General features: G+C 43.5%; 2 protein-coding genes across 9 annotated transcripts in view; one reads left to right on the top strand and one right to left on the bottom strand.

The window, feature by feature from the left end:
- AMPD3 (adenosine monophosphate deaminase 3) overlaps nucleotides 1-8,185 on the top strand; it is a 45,167-nt gene extending 36,982 nt beyond the window's left edge. For all 8 annotated transcript variants that reach the window (XM_070626347.1, XM_070626349.1, XM_070626346.1 and 5 more), the window contains exons 11-15: nucleotides 809-972; nucleotides 2,101-2,221; nucleotides 3,336-3,509; nucleotides 5,124-5,234; nucleotides 6,307-8,185. In XM_070626347.1, the coding sequence (XP_070482448.1) occupies nucleotides 809-972; nucleotides 2,101-2,221; nucleotides 3,336-3,509; nucleotides 5,124-5,234; nucleotides 6,307-6,483 (747 nt within the window). In that variant the 3' untranslated portion in view covers nucleotides 6,484-8,185. The remainder of the gene's footprint in view (nucleotides 1-808; nucleotides 973-2,100; nucleotides 2,222-3,335; nucleotides 3,510-5,123; nucleotides 5,235-6,306) is intronic.
- Nucleotides 8,186-9,835: 1,650 nt separating this feature from the next.
- RNF141 (ring finger protein 141) overlaps nucleotides 9,836-16,504 on the bottom strand; it is a 42,616-nt gene continuing 35,947 nt past the window's right edge. The window contains exon 6 of the mRNA XM_070626354.1: nucleotides 9,836-12,676. Within this exon, the coding sequence (XP_070482455.1) occupies nucleotides 12,526-12,676 (151 nt within the window). The 3' untranslated portion in view covers nucleotides 9,836-12,525. The remainder of the gene's footprint in view (nucleotides 12,677-16,504) is intronic.

Genomic DNA, 16,504 nt, shown 5'->3' on the forward strand with positions numbered 1-16,504 from the left:
TGGATTGCGCCCCAGCTGAGTTGTCACTGCAGTGGAAGGGTGCGAGTCTCCTGAGCTCCTCTGACCAGGGAAGAGGCAGGGAGCAGAGGTGCCTCCCTCCTGGGAATCAGGGCTCAGCCTTCCAAGGGACCCTCTTGGATGGGGCTTGCCTTGGCCTGTTTGTGAGGCCTCCGGGCTGGTTTCTCATGACCACACCTGGGACATGCCCTGGGGCATGCCCTGGGGCATCCTCCACCTACAGCCCCAGAGAGGCCCTACCCTGAGCCCATTTAGTATCAGAGCCCGGATATCTCACTTGGGCAACTCCTTAATGGCATTGGCCTTGGTTTGCTCACAGCCAACCCCTCCCTCTCAAGGTCACTCTAAGTATTAAATTGTGTGGTCAGTGCTTCAGGCAGGGTCTGACTACAGTAGGTGCTGGGAAATGCCTGGCCCTTTCCCCCTCACATCTGTTACTACTGCTGTTAATGGCAGTGGCTGCTGGCTCCCTTGCCATGCTGGCCTCCTTTCTGGTGCAGCAGAGGGATGGGTGGTGGGTATGGCCGCCTCACTGTTCACCTGGCCTGGTCTGAGTGTCCCCTCACCATCGCCACTCCCATGCAGGGGCTTGACACTCTCCTGTCTGGCCTCCTGGGTACCTTCAGGAGCCCTGGAAGGACAGGCTGTGGCATCGTGCCCACTCCCCATCCCTGGAGGAATGTGGCCTCAGCAGACCACGGGGTCCCCAGCTGAGGTGTGAACCTGAGACTCCAAGGCCTTTGGCAGCTCATCTGCCTTGACTTGATGCAGGACCCCTCCTCCCGCCCAGGTGACGGGGTTCGACAGCGTGGATGACGAGTCCAAGCACAGCGAACACATGTTCTCGGAAAAGAGCCCCAGCCCAGACATCTGGACCAGTGAGCAGAACCCGCCCTACAGCTACTACCTGTACTACATGTACGCCAACATCATGGTGCTCAACAACCTCCGCAGGTGCGTGAGCTCGCCACCCTCCCCCACGCCCGCACACCTCAAACCCAGGGATACAACCCAGCACACGGCACAGGGCACGTGTCCACAGGGCCACATACACATGCAGGCATGTCCTCTACAACACAGCACCATCCTACATACAGTGCAGCCAAACCCCATGCCTGACCACACACGTGTTCACACACACCCACCAACACCTACATGTGTACCTGTCCATCCCTGCTGATACAGACAGGCTGTGCCAACACACACGCATGTTCACCACCACACTCACAGTGTTCACACGTGCATTTATTCGTGCAACAAATTACTGCACCTGCTGTGTGACAGGCACTGTCCGAGGCACTGGGCATATAATAGGGAACAAAACAAATCTGTGCCCTCATGGAACTACATCCCATAGTGTCACATGCACAGGCTTCCACCAAAGCACACACACATGTGACACACATGGCAGGTGTCAGGGCCCCGGGTGGCAGGACGCTGAGCCTTTCGCTCCCCTGCTTGTGCCTCTAGCATACCTCCCGCCCCTGCTGGGCCTGGGTGGGCCTCATAGCTCAGCCTCCGCCAACGCTGGCTTGTGGGAGTGGAGGTTTTGAATGGGCCATGATCGCAAGAAGAGGGCCTGGTGTTGGGGTGGGGGTGGGGGCAGTCCTGGGCTGAGCATGGAGATGGGGGCTCTAGCTCTGGCTCTGCCACTGACCTGCGCAGTGGATTCTAACGTCTGACTCCACTCGCTGGGTTTGCCCATTTTTGTAACAGAGGTTGGACTTGATGGTTTCTCACGGCTTTCCCTGCTCTGAAGGTCTGTGAGTCTGGGCCACAAGGCCTGGTGCAGAGGGGAGGGACGGGAGTCAACGGAGGACAGGGCAGGCTCTCTTTCTACCACTCGCCCCCTCTCTGTTCCCCAGAGATGGTGGCTCTTGGTGCTGAGGAGCTCTGGGCCTGGGCCTCTGCATTTTGGAGGGGTAGTTTCCAGGGTGCCCTGTGTCAGCTGTGCTGACCCTGTTGTGGGTGACTGTCTCCCCTGGAGTAGGCCTGAGCTGGGGGTGCAGGCCTTAGGCCTGCGGGCCCTGGGCAGGGTGGACCAGGGGTCCTTGCTGACCAAGAGCCTCGCTTCTCCTGCAGGGAACGAGGCCTGAGCACCTTCCTGTTCCGGCCGCACTGTGGGGAGGCTGGCTCCATCACCCACCTGGTGTCTGCGTTCCTGACTGCTGACAACATTTCCCATGGGCTGCTCCTCAAGAAGGTAACCAGGCCCCTCATGGCCCTGCCCGGGGCTCCCCTGGGGAGAAATGAGATCGCCTGTCCACCCCTCTGGCCAGTGATGCTAAAAGCATCAGGACCTTTTTCTGGGCTGGCCTGTCTGTAGTCATCTTGGTTTCATATTTAATTATGAAAGCAATGTAATCAAACACAACACAATTTGGATTTTTCAAAACTGGAGAAATGGGAAAAAAAAACCCCTACTGATATTAATAGAAACAGCCATTATTAGCATTTTAGTATTTATAATTCTCTTTTTTACCAGAGCATATTTCTAATGGGCTTATTACCATAATGACCACAGATTCTTGGTGGCTGCTTTGTCCCTTAACTTTCCATAACATCCATTTTTCTGTGCTGTAACGTAATACAGTGTCTGTGCTCCTCGTTGGAAAGGCTGTTGGAAGGCGGCCCGCCACTTGGATGGTCTGAATTGATTCAGCCAATCTCCACTTGTTGGACAGACTCCATCCAACTTTTCACTCGTGTAAATAATGCTACCATGAGCTTGGTGCATTCGGTCTTCTCCATAGTTTGGATCGCTTCCATAGGAACGGTGTTTGGTCAAACTCCTCCTGTCCTGGTCCCTGTGACGTCTAATCTGTGACACATTTCTGTGTAGGGCGGGTGCTACATCAGAAAACCACTCCAGCCCAGTCAGGTCTGCCCCTTCCCATCTCCTAGGAGCCGGGGTGTTTACAACCTCAACCTGAATGTTTGCGGTCAAAGCAACAAAACAGCAAACCTGGACTGACGAGTTGGGGGTCAGCGTCGGGGAGGGGAGCTGAGTACATAGGCTGGGGGTCAGCCCAGGGCCTTGCAGCTGCCCTTCCCGCCCTGAGCTGTGCCCTGAGCCTGGAGCCAAGAGGGAGCACTGCCTACAGTGGGCAGGAGGGACGGGCGTGTGAGGTGGGGATGCGGTGGACGTAGAGGTGGGGAAGGCGGGGTGGGTCGGGCGTCTTGGCTTTGGGGGACTCGGGTTTGGTTAGCGACTGGCACAGACACTGCCCAGAGGTTGCTTTCCACTGATGACTGCTTCTCCTCCCCTCCCTCCCATCTCTGGCACCTGTCACCTGAGATTGGTGTTTGTTTTGCAGAGTCCTGTGTTGCAGTATCTCTACTATCTGGCTCAGATCCCCATTGCCATGTCTCCTCTTAGCAACAACAGTCTGTTTCTCGAATATTCCAAAAACCCCCTGAGGGAATTCCTGCACAAGGGCCTGCATGTCTCTCTCTCCACTGATGACCCCATGCAGTTCCATTACACGAAGGTGAGGACTCAGGTGCCCCAGCAGCCACCAGTCCTGGCCTCTCCTCTCAGTGAGCGCGTGGCTCGGTTCTGCTTTCACAGGGGGAGGGGCGGGGAGGGGGAGGTTGGTGGCCTAGTGAAGACAAGAAGCTCCTGGTGAGGGAAAAGTGTTCTTTCCAGGAGCCCTGTCTTTGGGGCCCTTGAATGCTTGAGGCCACCATTTCATTTCTTTGCTTTTCCCTATTTTCCCTTTCTTTGACATTTACTAGCTCTGTGATGTTGGTAAAGTTACTTGACCTCTCTGTATCTTATTCCTCTTCATGTGTAAAATAGGGATAAAATTGTCTCTACATCTACATTGTGGGATTTATTAAGATAATGAATCAAAGAGTCGAATATAGTGTCTGCATATAGCATGTATTCAAAATGTTAGCTGCCATTTTTATTAATACTGTCATTACTCTTAGACTTTGGATCTCTGGGGAAAAAGAGAAGGGAAAAGCGAGATCATTGTGTGGGGACTAGCCATCTTTCTGCCTATCACATTTTGGTGGTATTGCTAAGACCAGCCACTGATTAGTAACAATAGAAATGCCAGAGGCTTCTAGAGCAAATTCTCCAAGCTTTTGGTCCCAGGACCCCTTTTACTGGAGGCACTGAGAGTGTAGTTGTTTACATGGGTTATATCTACTGACATTTCACTGTGTTAGAAACTAATGAGAAACTGAAAAATATTAACTCGTTTAAAAATAACATTAATAAACCTATTAAATGTTAACATAAGTGGTTTTTCTGAAAAATAACCATATTCCTCCAAACAAAAATGGCATTGTTTTAAATTTTTGCAAATCTCTTTAGTGTCTGGTTTAATAGAAAAAAGCTGGATTCTCCTCTCTGCTCCTGCAGTCAGTCTGTGATAGATTATTTTATTAAAGTGTATGAAGAAACTCTTGCCTCACAAAGACGCATCGTCGGAAAGGGATGACCTTTCAAAAGGCCTTGCGGACGCCCAGGGGTCTTTGGACCAGTGTGAGAACCGCTGCTCTAGGGCACCGAGGCGATGGGTGCAGAAGAGCTAACGGAAGGGCTTGCGAGTCATGTGGGACAATTCACATCCCAGAAGACACAGCAAAGCGCAGCTCAAACCCAGATCCTTGCAGGGTTAAACTGTCTTACCCTTGATCATTTCTCATTCTTATTTAATGTTCCGCCTCTGCTCTTAGTACTTTACTCAGATTCCCTTTTATTTTTGGACAATCTTAAGAAAATGATGTGTTACATGAAAAGCGAAGCTATAGAGAAGGTACTAAAAATGTGCAAGACCTGCAAGATTGCCACAGGAGAGCAGAGGCTGGCATCCCCGTGCCTGGCACAGGGTTTCGAACGTGTGCTGGTCAACAAATAAATGTGTAGGTGTTCTTTGATACAGCTCTCTCTGGAAATCTAAGATTGCACACAAAAAACATCTTAGGAGTTCATAATTTAAGGGGGGGATGTTGTTTTGGTTACCCAGGTGCCAGACAGTAAAGATGAATGAAATCTGCAATGCCTGTCCGATGTTTCTAGCTTTGGAAATATGTGAAGACTTGAAATGGCTATTCTGCCATCTAATACGTTTACTTTTGGGGGAATCTAGGAAGCACTTATGGAAGAATATGCAATTGCAGCCCAAGTGTGGAAGCTGAGCACGTGTGACCTCTGCGAAATTGCCAGGAACAGCGTGCTGCAGAGCGGCCTCTCGCATCAGGTACGTGTGTGACGGCGCTGCCCTCCTTCCCCCGTGCTTTCAGCATGTGTACAGTGAATGGCTGCTGTGTGCCAGGCACTTTCTAGGCACTGGGATCAGTGATGAACAGAACAAGCAGGGTCTCTGTCACACTGAAACTCCTATTCTAGGGGAGGATCCTGGGGAGACTCTTGAATCCTCATGGCTGCTCTGTCACCCTTTTCAAACCTCTGCTCAAATGTCACCTCCTCAGAGAGGCCTTCCCTGATCACCCATTCTACACTAGACACACACTTGCCATCATTCTCCATCCCTTGTTTTTCTTCATAACGTTTATTACGACTGACACTGTAATATGTAGTTATGCATTTTCCTGTCTTTTCTTCTAGAATGTAAGGGTAGAGATTGTTTTGTTCAGCACTATGCCTAGAATAGTCCCTGGCACACAGCAGGCACTCACTATTTCTTGAATAGGTGAATAGTACCGAGACTGAATTAAAATACTCTAGGGATGGGACCTGGATATCAGTCTTTTTTTTTTTTTTTTTTTTACAGTTCCCTAGTTGATTCTGATTGAGCCAGCGTTGAGAACCATTGCTTTAGATGGTGTCTTAGGTCCCTGGGTGCCTCCCCTGGGGGCTGTCACTGGTACAGGAAGAGGGCTGCATCGGTGCTACTCTTGTTGGGTGCTGATGCAGAGAAGAGTTACAGGCTCGAGATTCAATTTGTGCAAACTTTGGACTGGCCCTCCCCCGAAACACCTGTGTGCCCTGGGTAGCTCTCTGGAGGGACTTCTTTGAGTCTCGAGGCCTCCACTTTGCCTTCCTCATTGCCAGCAGCTCTTGCAGTTCTTATCTTTCCTTTCTGATCAAGAAAAGCACAGTCAGAAATGTCGGGAATGAATGGGGCTGTCAGGGTGACATCCTTGAGGACACGGAGGCCAGGAGGATCTTATGAGAGCCTTGTGGGGAAAGATACACATCAGCTTCAGGGGGGAGTATTCTGATTTGGTGTGGCTAATATCAGATGACGTGCGGATATAGAAAGTGAATCTAAGGTATATGGTTTCATTTGTCTTTCTCTTGGTCTGCAGGAAAAGCAAAGGTTTCTGGGACAAAATTATTATAAAGAAGGACCTGAAGGAAATGATATTCGAAAGACAAATGTTGCTCAGATCCGGATGGCGTTCCGATACGAGACCTTATGCAATGAACTCAGCTTCCTGTCTGATGCCATGAAATCAGAAGAGATCACAGCCCTGACCAAATAGGTCCAGCACTGGACATGCAATTTAGCTTCTGGTTTAATTCCAAGTCTGCTGTGATTAACAGTGGTCAAGATACCAAATTAGGACTTCCCACGGAGAGGACGCCTCTGAAGAACTTTCCAACTAGTGATTTTGGTTGCACTGTTCACTTTAAGATATAATGTGCCCACTTCTGTTGATATTTCTGAGTAATAGACGGTGACTCCTCCTTGGAGATCTGGGAGCTGGACACTTGTCTGTACTCCTTCCTGATTTTCCAAATATTTCTCTTGAAACCGCTAGTGCTTGCATCCTTGGGGCCAGGATCTTCCATGGTCCAATGCCCACTGACGTGAGGTCTGTGTGGTTTTCTGCCATAGTCCTCCATTGGCCCTGCAGGCTAGTTGGTAGTTGTTTATTTCAGCCTCTGGCTGGCTGGTTGCCTTAAACAAAATCAATTTCAGAGCTCCCTTTCATAAAGGAGCTACTTTGAGAGAATTAAAATAGAAAACTTCCTTCTTGACAATTTGTGTTTTTTATGACTTTCTTAAAGTTTTATTTAGCCCTCCTCCCTCCTTTCTATTTAGGAAGCCAAATGTGCACATTGAAACAATCACTCCTATCTTTGTCTTTGTTTCCTCATCTGAAAAGTGAGGGTTGGGACTAGACGAGTGGTTTTCGAACAATGTTCTGTCAACGCCCCTCCAGGACCACTTCAGGGTCGGGGAGGGCGGGCTGTGGGGAGTGAGGTTCTGGGTGCTTCCTCAAAGCGACTTTGTTTCATCAGTTTGACATTGGAGTTTCTACATATTTTCCTTTGAACTAAGGACTTGGAAAAGCACAGGACTAGATGATCCGTGTTCCTCTTGGCTCAAATATTCTATGACGGCAGCCCAATTATTACTTCACTTATGAAGACCCAGGGCCAGAGAAGTGAAACGTAAACGTGCTTAAGGTCACACAGCTAATAAGTAATAGGACTAGAACCAGGTTTCTCTACTGCTAATCCAGGCCTTGCCCCACTCTTCCATTAGGCCTCACAAATGGTAGAATTTTTATCACTGTAACCTAGTGCAATTTTTTTTAAGGTGAAATCTCTCCCTTACCTAACACGCAGACTTCTTCAGAAGATATAAGTGGTCCCAGAAGCCAGGTAGAAAGCATTTTTTAAGATTGATCTGAATTTAAGTTTTACCAATGTACTCTTCATCTGTGTGACTAGTGCCTGGTATATAGTAGGTGCTCAATAAATGTATATTGAATAACTGAAGGAATTTCTCTTTTGGCAACTTTTTAAGGATATGTACTCCTAGTACTTAACAAGCTGCTCAAGGACCTTCCTGTCTATTTCTGTGGGCAAATGAGACTATGGGAAGTCCTTCTGAATCATTAGAGTTAGAAGAACCCTATTTTTGCCTGTGAAAATGCTTATTTGACTTTAGATTGTCTTGTCCTATGACTTTATAATGCTCGTTCCCTCCACTGGTCAACTCAGCATATGGAACAATAAATGTCTTTTTACTAGGCAAACATACATGCTATCTTACAGCTAATCATGAAATTGAATGAAAACCCAGCATTTATCTTAGGCATTCATTATTTTTGAAAAGCCACTATTTGTATACATTTGTCCTAACATAGCAAGTATCATACAGTTTTTCATTGTCATTTTATCTGTATCAAGTATTCGTTTTTAATTATTAAATAAAGTCTGTTAGGACTGTGACTCAATGATTTCAAAGTAATACTATTTAAAGCAAGTGTTTAAGTTTTTTACATTAAGAAAAGATTGGGCATCCTGAAGAGCTATCAATAATAACTTGTAATTTATCTTTTACTAAGACTCAGACATGAATGACATTCACTAGGAAAACTCAAAATTTTCAAACTGAAGCTCACCAGAGCCTGAAAGTGAACCTTTGCTATCTTTTCCCCTTCCCTCTGCCCCGTTACAGTTCGTGAGCAAGCCATACACGTTCATTTCCTTTTCCATGGGCGCTACTCTAGTCTATTCAGCCCACCCTTGCTGGATTTTACCTGTCCTGCAAACTTTTCAGACACCTTTTTCTATAGCACTCTGCACTTTGATTACATCATTGTACCTAATTGGCCTTTTCGGGGGGTGAATCCCTCCCTACTTTCTTTTGTGTTTGCAGTTGGAGTCAAAGGCAATTGTATACTGGCCTGCATTTCTAAGAGAACGGTTCTTGAGGCATGTTATCCCTTACTCTAAAAGGCTCAAGTTCACGGTATGTGTTCCTTCACACTGCACTGCGGAACGATCAATGTGACTGCTCTCTGCAACAGGAAACCAAGTCACAGCTCCTGGGTTGGTGCTCACCAAGCCTGTCTCGGGTCTTCACTTCCTCTTACCTTGGGTGAAAGCATATCCCTCTGGCTTTCTCTTTACTTGTTTGAGTGCTGAATTGGGGAAGCAATGCTCATCCTTTTCTGGGTTTGAAGACTCAACTGAAGGTGCTATGTTGGTAATACCCCTGAGTATTCTATACCTGAAACTATGACTGACAGAAAGACCAAGTGTAACTACCTGCAGTAAAAGGAACGCTAAGTAGACAAATACAGTTCCCTGGAAATTTTTATACCCTCAACCTCTAAATAAATATTTTATTAGAAAGAGAGAGGATGCCAGAGAGTAGGACTATAAACAGCCTCAAGTATCAAAATACATCTCTGAGGAGGCTTCTATGTCCTTTGATACCAAAATGGGTATTTCTCCACGATGACACACATCAGTAAATTGAATGACAAACTGCCACTCCTTATGAATGGCTTTCCTCTTCTCAGCACTAGTCTCTAACATGCTTCCCTAATTATATTCTTTTAATGGAAATGATTTTATAAAGCAAACATCAAAACTACTTTTTATCGATTATTTTACTGATTGGAGTATTTTATCGATTATTTTTACTGTCCATTAGGGTAAAAAGACATGAAAACAGATGAAAGTCTGTTGTCGCTTGTTTCTATTATATTGTCATTGTGTTGCCTATCGTAAATGCGGGTGACTCGCTGATTTCCCTAATCTCCAAGTAGTTTTCTTATTTCTAGATAGACAAAGTAAGCTTGACTTAATGAAGAAAAAACCAGTTAAATTCTTCGGACTGCCTTTTAATGGATCCAACTTGCCAATGTTAAAAATCACTGAACCGGGAGATATTTTTAAGCAGACTTATTTCCCAGACATATATTAGGTGCCAGGAAATCGATCCAATTTGAAATGAATTTTAAAACATAGCACACAAACATCACAACCCCCAGAGCACAATACAAAATAGTCCTTCAAGGAATGTAAACATTTAGTAGATAAGAATGTGAAACTACACGATAAGAAAGAAATCTCTTCAATTAGCTAAAATTTACTTGCTAAAGATTATTTATTGCACAATATATCAGTTTGTCCTAAGAATAAAACAGATACTATTATTCTCAACTTCTAAATTCAGTACATAGTCAAATCCATTTTCTCAAACTAAAGTTCTATAGCATTATAAATCCTTTGTTACTGAGTTAGGATAGGGAAAACTTTATAACTTATAAAACAAATTCCTTAGAGTTCATGAAACCATTTCACAAATCCTAGAAGGCACACATTATATTTCCTATCATAGTAAGTTCATTTAAGTACTTCATATTAAAAAAAGATAAAGCTGTACAGAATACAAAAAGTGTACATTTCATCCATTAAACAAATTTACAACTTTTATAATTAGTTGTTACAGTAGAACATTCCTAACATTCACATCTAAAGAATTATCGCTCAGTTTAATGGAGTGAGCAAAAAACTGTGCTCATTTATTTGAGAAGGCTAATAAAAACGTTCCATATTTCACAGTAGATCAGTTAGTATCTTGGAGTTCATACTGGAAAATAAGAAGGTTTGGGCAATATCACGTCACTGGGCTCACTGTTAAATAATTCCTTGAAAGGTGAAGGATTCTGGGGAATAAAATCATTGGTTCTACCTGGAAAGATCCCAAAATCTGTAAAGCAACTTTGTTCATTTTCAGAGACATTCTTAAATTAGGCAATCTGAATTAGACTCAGCAAGTCTAATCCAAAAAGACACTTAAAAATCTTGGAGCTGGAAAAGATCTCAGAGGATCACCTATCACAAGGTTTTCCAAATATGTTCCATGGAAGACTAAGAAACCACGGAGGAGATTCAGGGTTCTGGACGTTTGACTTGTTTAATTAAAAAAATTTTTATTTTGAAAAAAAATAAATTTAGAAAAGGTCCCATCATACAACTTGTGTTACTGACCAAATTATATTATACTGGATTATCATCAATGCATTAATACATATTTTCATTGGTTGACTTTATAATATTTAGTTATTACAGTATATAAACTTTATATAAAGAAGTTTGTGTTAATGAAATATGACTTTTATATAGTGGGATAGGGTGTGTGTGTAGGGATTCTGAGTAAGATTTTACTTGAAAAAGAAAAAGGTTCTACTGCTGAAATAAGGTGTGAAAACCATAGGTAAAGACTCAGTTTCTGAAGCAGGAACCTACAAACCAGAGAAAGGGACTTTCTCAAGGTCACACAACCTGATGGAGCCCCCAGTACTCTGCTTGCACAAACCACCACAGTGAGTGTTTAGCTATTTGCTACTGAGCTGCCCCCATCATGAATGTCAACCAATTAGTTATCAGTGTTTTGGGGGTAAAATCAAGCTACCTTTGGTCAGACATTTCTCCTAGAAATGAATTACTTAATTTGCATGCCTATTAAAATTCTAGTATCCAAAAGTTCTGCCACCAATAAGCAACAAGTTAAATGGTGTACTTTGGTACTTTGGGAAATAGTAGTATTTGCAACTTACCAATAATAAGTCAGAAAAGTGATATGGAATGTTAACATACTTTTTAAAGGAGACATCAGGCCCTAGTTTTATTATATACTGAAATGTTAATGTTTAGCATAAAACAAACATTTTACATTGTAAGCAAAATTTTAAAAAAATGGTTCAAGAGCCAACTGAACATCTAATTCCATTATAACTATACTCTTTCAGAGTATTTCAAAGGAAGTACAGTGAAACAGTAAGAAAGTCAAATTATCTCCTAATTTTCAAAGGTGTTTTATGAACATATGGTTAAAAGGCTACATCCTATTTTCTTCTCTCTTAATCTAAGAAATTTGAGGACTTTGAGACTTCGGAAAGATGCCTTCAAGTTAAGAAAAGAAAAGCACCATAAACCAATATTGAATGATTTATAATTTGGAAATATGAAATTTATGATCTGTGATTGAGAAAAATTTCCTTCTGAAACTCCAAGATGCATGAGTATTATCAAAAGCTATTTAGAACAATTTCCCAGCTGTGGGAAAGCATTTCCAGAACAGCCGAGAAGATTCCCCAGTAGATATCTATTTACAAGACAAAGTCACGCCCAACTTTATAGTCCTTACCAAAATTATACAACATGAAAAAAAAAGAGTTTTAAGTAAAAAAACATGTAGTTCCAAAACACATTGCTAAAGTTATGAAATAATTATGGATCATTTCAAGTAAAAATTATTAAAGGAGCAATAACTAACCACAAGGGGGCATACATACTCCTTCGATTCCAGCAGAAAGACTAATTTAAGTAGTAACATGCACGTTGATATATTCTACATTTTCAGTCATTTAAAATTTTCTCTCAGATGGCTACAATTTTTTAACATTCAAGGTTTATTTTAAACCTAACTAAATAGATTCCAGAATACTCCTGGCCTGAAAAATATTAGCATTTCAGAAGCCTCTGGAAATGTTGCTGTTACCTCAGCAAAGGATTCAAGAGCAATTAGTTCTAATATATATTAGAACAGATAAATAACAGAAAAATATGGCCTAAAATAGTAGCAAATTTTAGTTGACCATAAATGGAAGACATAGAAAGTTTATCAAAAGAAAGGGGGGAAATTTTCAGAAGAGCGAAAATAAGAGTGGGGAAAATTGATTTCTTTGTCTGTGCCACAACATCCCTGTGTTCTTCCCTCGCGACCAGAGTGTTTACAGCCCACAGTAGCAGCAGAACACTTCACCCCAAGGTCACGGCCTGTGGGGCTGGCCTGCCTCATCAGCCATGTTAAGAATATAGTTAGCCATATCATCTTCAGTGGGTGCATCTGACACTACCCAAGATTCATTTGCTCCAGTCATCTGTAGGCGACAAATAGGGCAATTCCTGTGTCGATCACTCCTATTAGAGAAGTCAAAGAACAGTTTGTTTCTTTTTCTTCTTTTTTAAAAACTGGTTTGTTTAAAAAGTAATACATGTACATATTTGTTTTAAAATGTAAACAGCATAAAAGTATACAGTGAAAATAAATCTCTCCCTCCCACTCAATCTTTAATTCTTATCCCCAGGGTAACAACTGTTACCAGTTTCTCACATATTCTACACACAGTTTAAAGCATGATCAAGCTGGTGTGCGGATTTACATCGCTGCTCTTTTTACTTGTCCATGTATCTTGTAGGACATTACGTTAGAACTGTCTAGTCTTTTTAAGCATCCACTGTGTGGACAGGCCATGATTCACTTAACCAGTCTCCCATAGATGGCCATTTAGGTTTTTCCCGTCTTTTGCTGCTACAAACAACAGAATGGAAGCATTCAAGGTTTCAAATAAAGGATGAACTTTACATACAGATAATTTTTGTGACAGGCAAAGAACTTACATATTGTAGCTTAAGTAAGGCTATGTTTTCCAAAGGGATTTTTGGTCTTGTCAAACATTATTTTGGGAAATTTCAAAAATACCGTATTTGAGCCAGAAACATGTCATAGAGGGAAAATATTTTTCTCTTCATCTCTCAGTGAAATCTGAGACCAAAGTAATTAAATTATATCAATTGCTCTTTGGCTTTTGTGCAAAAATTTAGAAATCTGTTCCATAAACTAAATATGAAAGCTAGAGCTGGCACATATTATTCAGGTTCATTTCTGGTTCCTCAAGCTATTTTACAAGATAATTATGTGTGCTCTTCTGTGTACAAAAGTCACAATTTTAAAACAGTCAACTTCTGCTTCTGGCCAACAGGAACCAAATTTATCTTCCCACTTAAAACAACTAAAATGCAGGACAAAATATAGTCAGGTGCCACATAACGACATTTTAGCCAATGACAGACCACATGCACAACAGTGGTCCCATAAGATTAGCACTATGTGATTAGCATATTAGGGGTGGAGCAGGCTGTACTGTCTAGGGTTGTGTAAGTACAGTCCATGATGTCCACATGACAAAATCACTTAACAACGCGTTTCTCAGAATGTAGCCCTGTTGTTAAGTGATGAATGATTGTATATGAAACAATGGTTTTCAACACTGGACATCAGATGACAAAGGACAATAATCCTTGAGAGATGAGAAGCAAAAGAAGGTTAGTCCTAAAATTGCCCCAGCCTTCTGCCTTGAGAATTTCCAGGCTGCAGAGCAAGCAGGGGAAACCTAGATGAAGCCTGGCAGACACCCTGAGCTGAAGAGACAGAGAGCTGAGACTCTCAGGAGGCCAGAGGCAGCTAGAGTTCACAGGGCAGACTAATGGAGAGGAGAAAGCTGCACATACGGAGAATTCTGGAATCTACTGAAAGTCCCCCAGAGTATATTCAGCAGAGTAATGGCCAGTGTGTGCATATGAGGAAACACTGGAGGCTGAGGAATGATCCAAAAGGATTTGAGGGAACAGTACCTAAAGCTCACACAGGGCCTGGGATATTGCCTGTTCCAACCAGCCAGACTAGAAAACCTCATAATTCGCAGAGCATTGAGTAGAGTACTCTGAAGGGTCTTGCCTTATTAGCAGGGCATAATTAGGTCTAAACTAAACACAGCCCTGGTCCTGTCTACCAAACCATAAAACCAAGACTCAAAAGGATCAAACTTTCTCCAAGTAACTATATTCCAGAACAAAGCTCAAGAATATTTATAGGAATACAAAAATATCCAGTACCCAAAAAGGTAAAAATCACAATTGGCACCCAATCAGGAACTACCAGGCATACAAAGAAGCAGAAAAATACAACCCAAAATGAAGAGAAAAATCAATGAAAACCAACCCAGAACTGAGAGGAGTTCAAGGTGGTGGCATAGAAAGACTCTGAACTCACCTCTTCCCACGGACACAAGAAATTTACAGCTACGTATGGAATAATTTTCCTCTGAAAAGGACCCAAGAACTGGACAACAGTGCCTCTCAAAAGAATAAAAGAGACACATAGAGAAGGGTAGGAGAGACAGAGACTCAGTCTTGCTCAGGACCCCACCCCGGGTGTGGTGTCCCACAATCGGGAAGGGATCTCCACAAAATATGAACTTTCTCCCAAGGAAAGAAGGGACTGTGCCATGTATCAGGCACCTCAACCCCCAGGTCTGACGCCAGAAAGATGAGCCCCTCAGATGTCTGGTTTTGAAAATCAACAGGGATTAAGTCCAGGGCAAATATGGAAATGTAGGGAGTGGAGAACTCACTCTTAAAGGGCTTGCATGTAGACCTACTTGTCCTAAGATTCAGTGCAAAAGCAACAGTTTGCAAAGTGCCAAGACCATAAGAGAGAGACCCACTTACTAATACTAAAATGGCTGCTGGAGAGGCAGGAACCTATAGTTCTCTGGGGATGGAAACACTGGCAGGTGCCTTCCCTCTAGCTTGCAAGCACCGGTGGGTGTGCTCTGTGCCCCATCCAGCCCACACAGCAGCTCTGCCACAACCGGGATGCGTGAGTGTACCATGCCTAACCTCCCAGCAACCAGACTGGCCAAGAGCCCAGCACCCTGCCAACTCTGTGCAGTAATGGGCCACAACGGGGCTGGGGGAATAGCTTGCACCCAGCTCTCACATGTGGCAGCTGTGCTACAACCAGGCAGGGCAAGTGCCCTGAGCCCTGCCCACCCCACACTGCAGCCACACCACAACCACAGCAGATGAGTGCTTTGTGTCCTGCCCTCACTGTGCAGCAGCCACAACCCTGCACACAGGCTGCATGAGGGACACCCCTTAAGAGCCTGGCTCTGGAGGCCAGGGGAGATTGCACTTCTGGGCCCCATGGATCATCTCCTACACAAAACCAATCCTTCAAGACTGGGAGAGGTAGCTGTTTTGCCTATTACATATAGACAAATACAGAGAGTCAGGCAAAATAAGGAGACAAAAGCATGTGTTCCAAACCAAAAAACAAGACAGATCCCCAGAAAAAGACCTTAACGAAATGGAGATAAGCAACTCACCTGACAAAGAATTCAAAGCAATGGTTGTAAAGATGCTCACTGAACTCAGGAAAAGAATGGATGAACACAGTGAGAACTTCAACAAAGAGACAGAAAATATAGGAACGTACTAATCAGAAGGTATAAATGAACTGAAAAACACACTAGAGGGGTTCAACAACAGAATGGATGAAGTCGAATCAGGAATCAGTGAACTGGAAGACAAGGCAACGGATCTCACCCAGGCACAGCAGCAAAATGAAAAGAGAATTAAAAAAGTGAGGATACTTAAGGAATCTCTTGGACAACATCAAGTGGAATAATATTCACATTATAGCAGCCTCAGAAAGAGAAGAGAGAGAGAAAAGGTCAGAAAAAGTACTGAAGAAACAGTGGCTGAAAACTTCTCAAATCTGGGGAAAGAAACAGACATCCAGATCCAGGAAGCACAGGCTTCAAATATATGAACCCAAAGAGACCCACACCAAGACACATTATAATTAAAACGGTAAAAGTTAAGAATAAAGAGAATCTTAAAAGCAGCTAGAGGAAAGCAATTTATTATGTACAAGGGAAACCCCATGAGGCTATTAGCAGATTTTTCAGCAGAAACTTTACAAGCCAGAAGGAAGTGACATGACATGTTCAAATTGCTGAAAGGAAAAAATTTCCAACCAAAAATTCTCTACCCAGCAAGGCTATCATTCAGAATTGAAGGAGAGATTAAGAGTTTCCCAGAGAAGCAAAAGCTAAAGGAGTTCATTAACACTAAACTGGCCTTACAAGAAATGTTAAAGGGGCTTCTCTAAGCTGAAAGACT

Source organism: Equus przewalskii, chromosome 6 (genome assembly GCF_037783145.1).
Source record: "Equus przewalskii isolate Varuska chromosome 6, EquPr2, whole genome shotgun sequence".
Lineage (NCBI taxonomy): Eukaryota > Metazoa > Chordata > Mammalia > Perissodactyla > Equidae > Equus > Equus przewalskii.